This window comes from Dicentrarchus labrax, unplaced genomic scaffold (assembly GCF_905237075.1).
Source record: "Dicentrarchus labrax unplaced genomic scaffold, dlabrax2021, whole genome shotgun sequence".
Classification (NCBI taxonomy): Eukaryota; Metazoa; Chordata; class Actinopteri; family Moronidae; genus Dicentrarchus; species Dicentrarchus labrax.
In genome coordinates this window covers 815,837-828,539 of record NW_026136719.1, presented here as the reverse complement: position 1 = coordinate 828,539, position 12,703 = coordinate 815,837, and the positions used below count along the sequence as shown (strand labels likewise).

Here is a 12,703-nt window from a genome sequence, read left to right as displayed (position 1 = left end):
ACATTTCACCTCGACAGTAACCAGACAGGAAGTTAACGGGACACTAATCAATATAAATGTTAATTCAGAACTAACAGCTCTCTCCAGTTTTATTTTGATATCACAACCAACCTTTTCCAGACGCTGGTTGCAGGATTTATCAGAATGAGGACAAAAACTGGTTCATCTAGTTTAAAGTGAATACCAGGAAATTCTTCTTTAGCTGACAGTTAAAGGTGGTTAAACACACACACACACACACACACACACACACACACACACCTTGTCGAGCTGAGAGACGACCTCCCACAGCAGAGCGTGCAGGACGGACAGCTCGCGGCCGAGGTCGATGTAGCCCTCGAAGCCCGGCGTGTTGGACAGAGTCTCCGGGTTGGAGATCTCCGACAGGAAGCGCATCATCCCCGCCCACTCGTGCTCCAGGAAGTCGTTCATGAAGGCCATGTACTCCTCTTTGTTTCCAAACCTGCAGACATGGTCAGATATTTCTCTGTTACTCAGTGGAGTTTATCATCCGTTATGCTGATGATACACTGGTGTTTCTTAACTGTGTTCCTTTAAAACGTTGGAACCATATCTGTACAAATAGAACACAAAGGTCCAGGAATTGGCCCCTGTGGAACAGTCTCTAGTCACGCAGTATTGCTGAGGACCCAAAGAAATGCAGTCTGTCCAGAACATGGCGCTTTAACAACAAACTTTATGTTTTGACCTGTAACCTTTGAACCTTAAGTCTCAGAAACTTATGTGTTCATATAAGCTCAATAGCGCCTTGATCAATTTTCCGACATTTTGAATTTTCTCTGCAAGAAGCCGGAAAACGCACATTTTCAGGAGGCGAAGCAATCGGCTTGTTCTGAACCAGCAATGGATCAGTGACGATAAATGAGAAAAGTTGCCATGAATTTTGTGTTTTCCTTTAGATAAATAAACACATTACCACCACACATTTAATATGTGCCCCTAATGTTGAAACGAAACCTCTGGATCCTGATGGACCCTACAGACCTTCACAGCATGGACCTGCAGACACTCACTTGGTGAAGTTGGCGAGGTTCTGGATGACTTTGGCGATGAGCGTGAGCGTCCGGGACGTCCGGTCGTCCGGATATTCCTGCATCAGGTTGAAGAGCGATGGTGACATGATGGCGGGGCACAGGAAGCGCAGGAAGAGCGAGGCGCTGATCAGACGCTTGCTGATGTCCTGCTGGTGGCCGCGAGCGACGCACTGCTGCTTCCACGACGCAAACACTTCCTTCAGCTCCCGAGGAAACACACTGAGGAGACAGGAAGGAGGTCAGCAAGCACTGCGGGGAGGAAGGATCGGGTTTCTGCTGCTGCAGAGGAATCACTTAATGACTGCTGAAGCCTTTCAGTACGTCTGAAAGGAGAGAACGATGCACGTTCTGTTGGAGTAAAGCTTTTAGATTCAGGCGTCTCCTCCTTCTGTTTCTGGCTTTAAGTGTTTTACAAACTGAAATATGATTAAAACAAAGTGAGAACCGAATAATCGTTCATTCAACTCTGAGAACACATCAAACATATGAATCAGATCCAATTATTTAAACCCTTAAAAACATTTAATTTAAAGCTCCTCAGGATGTAACGATACAAAAGTTCCTTTATTTCTCAGACAAAAACCTATAAAACATATTTTCTTTAACAATTCATAGAATCTCTTTTTATTTATAAGGTATAAACTGTATAAACAATGTATATTTCCTGTTGTTAGTGCCTCTGTACAAAGACTGACAGCAGCGATGAAGGACGTTGAAAAGGCAAAATTAAAAGTAGAGAGCGCCCTCTGCTGTTTGAAAAGAGCGTCCCGATTAAATCTTTATCTCATTGATTAGCAATCGATATGTCTTTACATTATTGTTAAAAGGTTTTAGTTTGTGTTCAGCTGATTTTATTATTACTTATTACCAGTAGGAGTTGATGATCTTGCAGAAAGCGAGCTCGCAGCACATCTTCAGGTTACTCTGATGTTCAGCCAGATCGCCGCCGGAGCATCGACTGGGATCCACCTCGCAGTTCTCATCCGACTCGTACAGAGCCTTAATGAACTCACCTGGAGACAGACAGACGGAGAGAGAGACAGACAGACAGACGGACATTGTTGTTGAATGTTAAACTGACAAACAAAATTTTTAATAAAAAACAGAAATATTGACTGTAATGGAGGATTAAAGGTTTATAAATATCTATAACTACTGTAACAGGAAATATATTCAGAAGTAGTTTTTCATTAGCTGTAATATTATCAGTGGGTTGTTACAAAAAGGGACCTGGCTGTGAGCTAAAAGAGTGAAGGAAGAGGACAGTAAGTTGGCGCTGAGTTCATCAATCAAACTGCTTCCTCACTGAAAGTTGTTCTGGAGCAGCTGAAGTTTCAACGAGCTCAATGAGTTCAATCACAGCTCGCTGTCAAAATAAAAGCCTTTAAGTCATGTTACCAAACACACCGCAGGAAGTTTGAGTCTATTTCCAGACCTGAAGCTATAAATACATTAACGAGGGGAAATTATTAGTGTTTGTGAACTCTTTATTTTGTGTTAATAATAGCGTGAAGCGCTCTCACAGCTCGTGTTTATAGGTCTGTACTGACAGCAGGTCTCAGGGGTTCTGTGACAGTTCTGGTTCTGTCACAATCAGGTCCTTTTATTTCTGAAACGTTTGAGAACGAGAGAACTGAGCAGAATCACTCAGAGGAGGAGGAGGAGGAGAAGGAGGAGACCTAATGTACTCTAATTTTAGCATTCAGAAGTCCATAAAGACTTTGTGCATTTTAATCTGCACATTAAACATATTTACAGATCAAACTGTATTTTGAAGTGTTTCTTTGTGAAGATAATTACAGCTGAGCATTATTGATAACTTTATTGATAAATTATCTGAAATAACTTTCCACATGAAAATTAAGCTTTTGGTTTCTGCTCACATTTGACTTGAAAATCCAGATTTGTAACTTCAGTTACAGGATGGATGTTAATGTACGGTGTACAGTCCGCTGCTGCATATGCTAACTGTACTATCAGCTAGTTAGCGCTCCTATTAGCACAGGAGCTTTGGAGCGGCTGGAGAAAGAATGAGCCCCAGAACGAGAGTGGGTCTTTGTTCTGTTCCTTCCTGAGACTCACCGAGGGCGTCGTGCAGATATTTCTGTCCCACCAGTTTCAGATATTCCTCGATGGCTTTGGTAGCCAGCGTGTTCTCCCTGAAGATCAGCACATCGTGGTCGGCACAGCGGTCCACCTCCGACATCACCAGGTCTGTCAGGAAGTCCTGAACGGGAGGATGAAGAGGAGGAAGGATGTGTTTATGACAGTGTGTGTATGGAATTGGTACTTTAACCAATTACAAGGTTACTGTGGTTGCTGAGCTCTGACCTTTGCCCTCCCGGTGCTCTGCAGGATGTGGACCAGAGCGCAGGCCATCTCCTCCTTGTTCTTGACGCTGATGACGGGCTCCAGCACCGAGCACAGCATGGTGTAGTTGTTGGTGACGAACTCGGCGAACTCCTTGTACTGTTCCATGGGCAGGATGGAGATGGTCTGGAAGCGGGACTTGATGCGGATCGACGGCCCTCCTCCTTTGGCCTTGCTGGTGGTGGGCGTGCTGACCGGGTACCACTTCTCCACAAACTGCCGCCCCGTTACGCCCGACACCGGGATGTTGACCAGGCCCACGTAGTTGTTCTTGTCCTTCTTCTTCTTCCGGTCCACGTCGCGGTAGATGTGCACGGTGATGCTGTGCATGGCGGGCAGGCCGGAGAAGTCGAAGTGCTCGCCCCAGAACAGGCTGTCGTGGCGAGTCTTGCTGGTGGTCCGGGCGTACAGGACGTCGTCCAAACACAGCTCGCAGAAATATTTCTTCTTAGGCGGCAGGTCTTTGGCTTCAATGATCCACAGTCGCAGCAGGTTCTCCGCCCGCCGACAGTTGTCCTGGAAACACCGACAAACATTTAAACCATTTCACAAGATTCAAATTTACATGGATGCTATTTGATACACCTGATGAAATGTTCGAGGACAAAGTTTGATTTAGTTTCTGTTTGAATGAAGTTACGATGATCTGAGAGGTTAGAGGAGTGTTTTTGTCTCTGGAGTCTGGTGGAGAGTGATTACATTTATTACAGTTTCCACTAATATACCAACAACTGCCTTTGCAATGCACCATGGGTAAGGCAGAGTCTGTCTGTCTGTCTGTCTCACCTTGTTGGGCTGAATCGTCCTCCTCAGGTTTTCCATCCACTTGTCTCTCTCTGAGGCTGAAGTGCAGCTGAAACACTTACTGCCACCCGAGTACGTCACCTGATAGAGAGAGAGAGAGAGAGAGAGAGAGAGAGAGAGAGAGAGAGAGAGAGAGAGACATTTTCATTTTCACTGAAGTAATGGATAATGTTTGGATTCACTGTGCAGCAGGTTGTTGTTGAATGTGATAAAAGTACAGTAATCAACTGTTTAATTAGACTGAAGTCTTTATCAGTGTGAGTTTATATGTTATTGGATATGAAGACAGATTCATTTGGGTATATATTAATAATATAATGCAATAACATGGTAATATATCAGTGGTTCCTCCAGCAGAGGGCGATGTGATAGAGCACAGAGAGAGAGACGCTCTCAGCAACTGTTAGACAGGTTAAAGAATATTGAACTACTGCACAAACTCTACATCTTCCATTTAATTAACATATTGAACATACTGTCTATTATTGTCTTTATATTTGTTTATATTATTGTTCATTTCCAATTTTATACAATAAAACTGAAGTTTCTGTAACTGAAGAACAATAAAACATTAAATGAGATTCAACATGAGCAATAACTAATGCTAAGCTACGTTGGGCTACCAGGTCTTTATTTGAATATAATAATGTTTATCCAGAGCAGCTTTAATCTAAAGTCCCAGTGAACAACAGAGTTAACAGCTAATGGCGGACACACACGGGAACGTAGGAGCCGATCCTTTCTTGGTCATTCTGTTGGTTGCTGCAATGCATTGTGGGGCGTTATCTCCTGTGGTACCTAAAGGATGGTCCAGAGATACTAAAGGAAGCGGGACTCAGAGGATCCCGGCTGCCACTCACCTCGAAGCAGAACTCCTGTCCCAGGATGCTGCTGTGCAGAGGTTTGACGAACACGTCCTCCTCCATGCTCAGGTCCAGAGCCTCCACCGCGCTGCCCGGGCTCAGCAAAGACTCATGGGAGGTCGACTCCTTCAGCTTAGGGAGCCCGCGAGACCTGGAAGATGAGAGGAAGATTTAAATGTCTACACTGAAGTCCTCTGTGAACGAGACGTCGCTGCCAGGGGGCGCCGCCGAGCACAGTAGGAGCGCTCTGATCCCATGACAACGCCACGAGTGTTTGAGCTCGCCGCCCGCAGCCGCCCGCTGCCAGCAGTGAAACAGAGAGCAGCAATACCTACGAAAAACAACCACAGAGCCAGGTGAGGGGAGTTCCCCAGAGCATCCCTCCTCCTCCTCCTCCTCCTCCTCGACTCCCCCCTGCTCCCACCGTCCTCCCGCCTCGACCCCGCAGCACGCAGCGGCAGCTCCGTTCGCCACCAGCGCCTTTATGAAGCCTCCCCGCAGTCCGGGCAGGCGGTAAACAAGGTCCTGGGACGAGCCGATGGCGTCGGGCGCCTCCTCCGGGAGCGTTTCCATAGCAACAAGCTCCAGCGGGAGAGCAGGCGCTAGGCAGCAGAGCGTGACGCAGCGAGGAGCAAGGCAGGTGTTTAACTACAGACCGGTCTCAGGGGGGGCGGGGTTAATGAGAGGAGGTCAACTGCAGCTTCATCAGCAGGAGAGGATGACACTTTTCAAAATAAAGGTAGTTTACTCTCTTTTCCACTTTAATCTCAGTTGGAGAAAGTTTTGACAGAAACCTCCGCCATCTTGTTTTCTCTGATAAACGAGGTTCTACTGTACTTTACTTCTATCGGAGTATTTCTACTGCGCTGTATTAGTAATTTACATCCTGGATACTGCCCCCCCGCCCCCGACTGGAGTCTGATCAGCTGTAATCCTCCTGCTGTGTCAGATGAGTTACGTAATCCTGGATTAGTGGGTCGAGATCAACACTGATGCTTGTTTCACTGACGGCTGTCGGTGGCATGAGGCTCAGAATGAAGTATTTACATATTTAAGTACAGCCAGCGGAGACCTGTGGTTGTAAGTAGTCGTCACAGGAAATGCCGCCATCGATTATCTAAAAACATAATTTTCTACATTTGTTTGTAATATGTCAGCTAGTAATCAGGGTTCCCGCTCTTTTTAACAAATCATTTTCCAGGACCTTTCCAGGACAGTTTCCAGGAGTTTATCATATTAGCTGTGGTTTCGGGTGAATTCATTTGGCCACAGTTTATCAGTAACAGTTCAAATAAAGTCGAGTTTATTTTATTTTAAAGAGAATCTTTTAGAAAGTTAAAGTGTTTTATTATATTTATCGACCACAGCAACAAGAGACAATCTGTGTTTTCACTCATTAAAAGAACAAAGTTTTTAGTGTATAACAGAGGCTCTGTTCACATATTCATATAATATCATATTCTCTTACAGATCAGTGAATGTGATATTTTATAATGTAGTTTCTTCACAGAGTGAGATTTTACTTGATATATGAAAGGTTTATAAAATACTAAACATTGTTAAATATAAAACAGTCCTGTGACGTCTTATATAAACTGTAGCTGTGTGTCCTCGTCCCGTTTCAGTCTCTGAGGTCGACTTATATCCTGGTCCAGACCCAACCTGGTGATGTAGTCTAGACCCAGCTGGCCTCAGTCTCTGGTTCTGACATATTTAATACTGTTCACTATATGTGTAATCGAGTTATTGATCCTAACGCACTGACTGCACGGTTTGGGTTCGTCCCACAGGAAACACCAGTAACAACCTACCGGCAGAGGCTGAACTGCCAAGCAATAATTCATTGTTTGTTTACTCTGGAGAATTATTGTTATTATTGTACAACATATGTGAAAATCAATAAACATATTTGAATAATAATGTTTCAGTCTTTGAGAGGAGAGACATTTGTTTCTGTAGACGGTGGATTTGTTCAAACCTGTGAGATCAGGTGACAATCAGCTGCAACGCTCCACCGACCGAACACAGTCCGAAGCCTTCAACCGAATCCTGAGTTTATCTTCAGGAGATCTTTAAATCACTGTGTGTGTGTGTGTGTGTGTGTGTCTGTGTGTCTGTGTGTATTAGAATATTCTTATAAAAGTCTGAAACCAGACGCAGAGTTTGAGGAAGGGCTGGTCTCCTGCATTAGGACGGAAACCTGATCCACTGCTGTCAGAGGAAGAGGAGGAGGAAGCACTTACTGAGCTCTGACCACACACACACACACACACACACACACACACACACACACACGATTATTTCTAGGATATTTGGTTATTTTAATCAGTTTCCAGGTTTTCCAGGTCGCGTAGGAACCCTGAATGAGGCTGTATATAATGATAAACTCAGTTTAACACCAGCGCAGGGTCAACACACAGTTCGGGCCAACGATCAATGGAGACCCTGGTTTTTTTTTTTTAAAATCCCAAATTTTTAAATTTTCTGAATGAGGACTGTATTATAAATGATAAACTCAGTTTAACACCTGGATGAACGACAACGTCCACTGAAACCTTCCACTGGACCGGGCCTAAAGTCAAAATCTGTGCATAAATCACTTTATATTGATGATTTCAGTGGAGGACCCCGCCAGTCAAAGAAATGTCTTTCTTCGCCTCATTTTATTTTGAAGAGCGGATTCTCTATGCTGTTTGTGTATCTGACTTCCTGTCAGTGCAATCTGCCCTGAACAGACGGAGCACAGAGACCGACCTGACCGATTGATCCAGAGCTTCAAGGCCCCAAACGCTTGAGCTGGACCTCTGGAACAGACAACTGACCTCCGCCCGAGGGTCTCCATGTAGAGGCTTAAAAGTAATCAGTAAAAGCAGAGCAGCTGATAACAGTTAGGACCAGGATTAGTAAAGACCAGTTGGTGCAACCGATCCCTGGTGCACTACTTCCAGATCTGTTTCCTCTTTGGACCGACCACAAACAACAACAACAACAACAATGTTTTTTAGCTACACAGTAACAACTGCTGTCTGAGAGCGACAGCTGGTGTCCGATTGTTTCCTGTTCCATCAGCACGATGCCGCCGTATACAAAGCGGCTCCATTAAGGAATGATTCCCGGTTATCGTTATATACAGCCTCATTCAGGGTTCCTACGTGGCGGAAGAACCTGATTGGTCCACACAAGACCTCAACCCCCCCCCATCCAACATCAGTGACTGAATGTGAGCAAATCCCTGCAGCAACATCTGGATCATCACAAACACACTCCGGTCTGAAACGTCTCCTTCGTTTGTAGCTTCTCCTTCATTGTGATGACTCTGCAGTTCGGACCAGAGCTCAGAGAAACCCAGAAACAACTGTTCCATCACAGCAGAGCCGCAAGACGGACGTCAATAAAGGACGAAACCAGAACCCGTCGAACCGGATTCATACCGAACACACACACACGGTCCTACCTGAACCTCAGAGTTTTGGAGAGCTGAGCTTTTCGAGCCCTGCGGAGGAGAGAAGACGAGCCGTCCATCAGGAGTTAGAGCTCAGAGCTGACTGAGAGCGAGGCTGTGTGTGTGTGTGTGTGTGTGTGTGTGTGTGGAGCATTATCCTCCTGTCCAGCTGGCTGACAGTCTGTCCACTATAAAGCTCTCACTGCGTCACTGTACTGACAGATGTGCATCACTCATCATAATACTGCTGTCATTTTTACTCTCACAAATATTAGATGATTCCATAATATTAAAGGGGAGTATTCTGATTTTAGTCTGTCGTATATATAATGTCACAGTGTTAAACGAGGTCAGATAATGAGGTAAATATATGTAAAGTTAATCCATGAGAGCCAAAAAGCTCAGAATTCAGCTCTGAATGTTTCCAACCTCTTTTTCTACTTTATTCAACGTCGGTTCATCACATACTTCTTTAAATGCCACCAAGTAGAAGGATCCGTTCAGTCGGTCTCAGTTCTGGACCACTCTGCTTCAGGACTAACCCTTCAGGTTTCTGTCTGCAGAAAATGTTTTTACAGAGTTCACTGATGGACATTTTACCGACACTGCATCAATGCCCTGAGCTCACAGTCCAACCAGAGTCACCTTATAGGACAGAATAGGAAGTTAGCTGTACTGCTAACCAGCTAACAGCAAGGAAACTCCATCACAGAGAGTTAAAGCTGAGCAGCCGGAGGATGTCAGAGGGAAAACTAGCAAATATTTGCTCCATAAAATCACCAAAATCACGTCTCATTTGTGGTCTGATGGAAGGTGGATATTCTCTTTTGATACAGTTTCCCCCTGCTTACAGTGTTTACGCTAAGCTAGGCTAAACGCATCCTTTCTCTTTGTTGCACACGCAGATGAAACTGACGTATACTTCCCTGTTTTATTTCCTCCCTCTGTTTTACAGTTCGTAACGTTCACTGTGATGAATAATGACAGCAGCAGCAGAAATGTAGTAATCACAGTACTTTGTTTCTGTCCTGGTTTCAGATGACACCACAATAAAATATCAATCGGGGATTCTTCCATCGATTAGTCGCTAAATAAACATCGGGAAAAAATAATGTTGGGTGCTTGTGATTCCAAACTTGTCCAGGACAAAACCGTCAGCAGAGTGAAATGTGAGCAACAGCAGAGCATACAGGAGAGAGAGAGGAGAGCCAGCCTTCCAGTAAAACCACCTCCAGTCAGTGCTGGGAAGGCTGGGCGGGTTAATGGAGGGGCAAAGAGGACGAAGAGGAGGAGGAGGAGGAGGAGGAGGAGGAGGAAGAGAAACCCACAACATCCTAAAAAAACAATAGAAGAGCAACAGGAGCTGAGAAATTAATTAACCCTCCACCCTTCTCTGTGTGACAGACAGACAGACACAGACAGACAGACAGACACAGACAGACAGACAAGCCTGATTACTAGAGGAAACGCAGAGTCACCAGAAACAGAAGGAACAGAACCAGAACAGGAAATTAAGTTTAATATCAGAGCAGCGTCACTGCTGCTCAGTGTCACTGAACAACAAACTACAGCTTCTATCGCTGCCCGACGTACAGAAACACGGAGGTCGACAGTAAACGTCTTCATAAAGGCCTCATATATCCGAACCACTGAGACTGTGTCAAGACTGAATCTGGTCCAGATCTTACAGGCTCTGAATCTGAACAGTTTTGATGATTTCACACGAGCTTTAGACTGCGGGCGGAGGTCAGTTGTACAGTACACAGATCAGGACTTTGCAAAATGGTGTTTTTCTATATTTCAGACCAAAGACCGTATAAATAAAACAGTCTGTAGTCTCTGTGACATCACCCATAGGTTTGTGAAGCTCAGTGTGGTCGGTTCTGGCTGTTGCCATCAAAGAGCCGGCAAAGAGGTGGAGCTGAGGCGGGCTGAATGAAGCCTAAGTCCCGGCACCAACCTGTCACTCAAAGCATCCACGTCCTTAATTATGTATAACTTTAAGCCTTTAAGCTTTTAATATGATTTAAAGGGGTGAGTCGATAAAAAAATCATCCCCCGGAACAGAGAAATTAGCTATAGAGACCACAAGTGTTTTCTGTACCAGGCTGCTCACACAGCTGACAGCCGTCAGTAATGATCAGACGCTGAAGGATCATCACACGCAGAAATCTGCACATTATGTAAAGAAGCAGTTACCTGTCAGCGTCGGCAGGCCGGAGCGAGGGCAGTCTGAAGCTGGTGTTTCTGTCCAGTTTGGTTTGACTCTTCGTCCTCTTGATGGAGCCTTTGAGACGTTTGCTGAAAAATCCCTGAAAGATGAAAAAAAATGAGGACAGAAGATCAGATCGGTGTGGACAGATTGTTTACAGACGGCTGCTTGTTAAAGGTGGGGTCAGAGGGGAAACAAGAGGTCAGACTGCGGTGTGGAGGGAATCGAGGAAGCTAAAAGAGAAGGTAGGGTCATTACATCATAACACCAATGCTCTAATGCTGGTGGCAGTTAATTGAAGCCGATGGGAGAGTCATGGAGAAGCAAATGAAAATAAAAGGAAGAGAAAAGAAATGAAGAATTCAGATGTTATTGACAATATTTATTATCCTAAACTCAACACTGTCAAAGGAAACATCGTAACATTTTCTGATTCCTATGGTTCAATTTAATTTATCATCTACAGTTTTGATGATTTCACAAGAGCTTCAGACTGTGGGCGGAGGTCAGTTGGACAAACGTCCTGACTTGCAAATAAACAAAAGCGCACAAAATCTAAAGTGTGTTATGTCATTTGGTAGAGGGATCTCTTCAGCAAAGGTCATAAGACATGTTGGGTTTTAGTGCAACTAAAGTCTGGCACCAAACCAGGATCCTCCTCTATTAGATTCCTTGGAGGGGATGAGGATGAGGAGGCAGAGAGTGAAGAAGAGCTGCAGAGAGCAAAACTCCAGAGTGTAACGTCAGCAGTCTGACCATCAGACAGTGAGGGGGAGGAAGAAATATCTGCTTCACTGTACGTCTGGTAGTTTCCTGAACAGGTGAACAGGAAGTGGCAGAATATCATCATAAATTAGTGTTAAAGGGTAACTTTGGTATTTTTCTAACTTATTTTCCTGAGCTAGCCAATTTAGTGTTACATCAATCATTAGTTAGCTAGCATTTTGCTAACATTAGCTAGCTAATCTGAAGATAAGAATAAGAGCTTTTCAACATAGACGAGCTAGCACGTAGCACAGCAGATGGATGACTCAGCTGATATTGATCAAACTGATCAAACCCTTCACCTATCAGCTCCTCTGTGACAACAGTGCAGAGCAAAGGAAGTGAGCGGCCTCATTTCCTGAGATATTAATATCCTCAAACACATCTTCTCCCTCTCCCATCTCCTCACCCCCTCCTGTCCTCCCCCACAAACTCCCTTCAGGCTCATTTGGCTCCCATTAATGCATCAGAATAAAGCTCCATCCTGCCAGAAACCCTGCAGAGGGAGGAACAGTATCTCCACCGGCAGCCACACCAGCCGATCACAGCTATTGATCCTGATTATTAGTGAACGTTATGATCAGAAGACTGACTTGCTGGATGCGTTTATGATCTTGTCATTACTTCTGACTTCTATTAGGCTGCACTGACTCCCAGCATGCTCTCTGTCTGTATTTACTGTATGAAGAGATGCTCTAAAGTCTGACTGAACTAAAAATACTCAAGAGAGCTGCCTGTGAAGCTTCGACACAAACTCTGTGAGAGAAGTTGTGAACGATGTCAGCATCGTCAGATTCCCGATGTAACGATGACGAAAGGTTAATTTGTCCAGTAGCTGTCAGCACAAATACAGAAAGTAACTTCAAACCTGTTCTCAGTCAGAACCTGCAGAGCTGCAACTGATCCACCGTCTGTGAAACGTCACATAAAGTGATGACACAGCTACTGGTTTAGGAATCAGATAAAGAGAGTTGGGATGGGACGTGTTGGGCGGTTCTGGCCTCCACGGCATCTATTAATTCCCGATCACGGACACCCCGAAGGGCGTTATCCCATACACATTAACATACACCTTTCAGATCTTGGTAGTTTTTAAACTCTATATTTGAAGGATTTCAGTCATCGGACATCTGGATCTTAAGTTAAGCTGACCTATGCCCTGTATCTACAGCACTGACCTCTGCCGTGTATC

The 12,703-nt window shown here is 44.8% G+C and overlaps 1 protein-coding gene across 7 annotated transcripts in view; it reads right to left on the bottom strand.

The window, feature by feature from the left end:
* The window catches only part of rasal2 (RAS protein activator like 2), a 61,725-nt gene that overhangs the window by 5,501 nt on the left and 43,521 nt on the right, over positions 1 to 12,703 (bottom strand). For 6 of the 7 annotated variants that reach the window (XM_051378111.1, XM_051378109.1, XM_051378108.1 and 3 more), the window contains 8 exons: positions 10,734 to 10,846; positions 5,090 to 5,243; positions 4,212 to 4,310; positions 3,387 to 3,941; positions 3,138 to 3,282; positions 1,924 to 2,068; positions 1,035 to 1,274; positions 262 to 463 (listed from right to left, as the gene is read on the bottom strand). In XM_051378111.1, the coding sequence (XP_051234071.1) occupies positions 262 to 463; positions 1,035 to 1,274; positions 1,924 to 2,068; positions 3,138 to 3,282; positions 3,387 to 3,941; positions 4,212 to 4,310; positions 5,090 to 5,243; positions 10,734 to 10,846 (1,653 nt within the window). Of the gene's footprint in view, positions 1 to 261; positions 464 to 1,034; positions 1,275 to 1,923; positions 2,069 to 3,137; positions 3,283 to 3,386; positions 3,942 to 4,211; positions 4,311 to 5,089; positions 5,244 to 5,423; positions 6,152 to 10,733; positions 10,847 to 12,703 lie in introns of those variants that run through there. The other variant, XM_051378113.1, reaches the window with a different exon arrangement.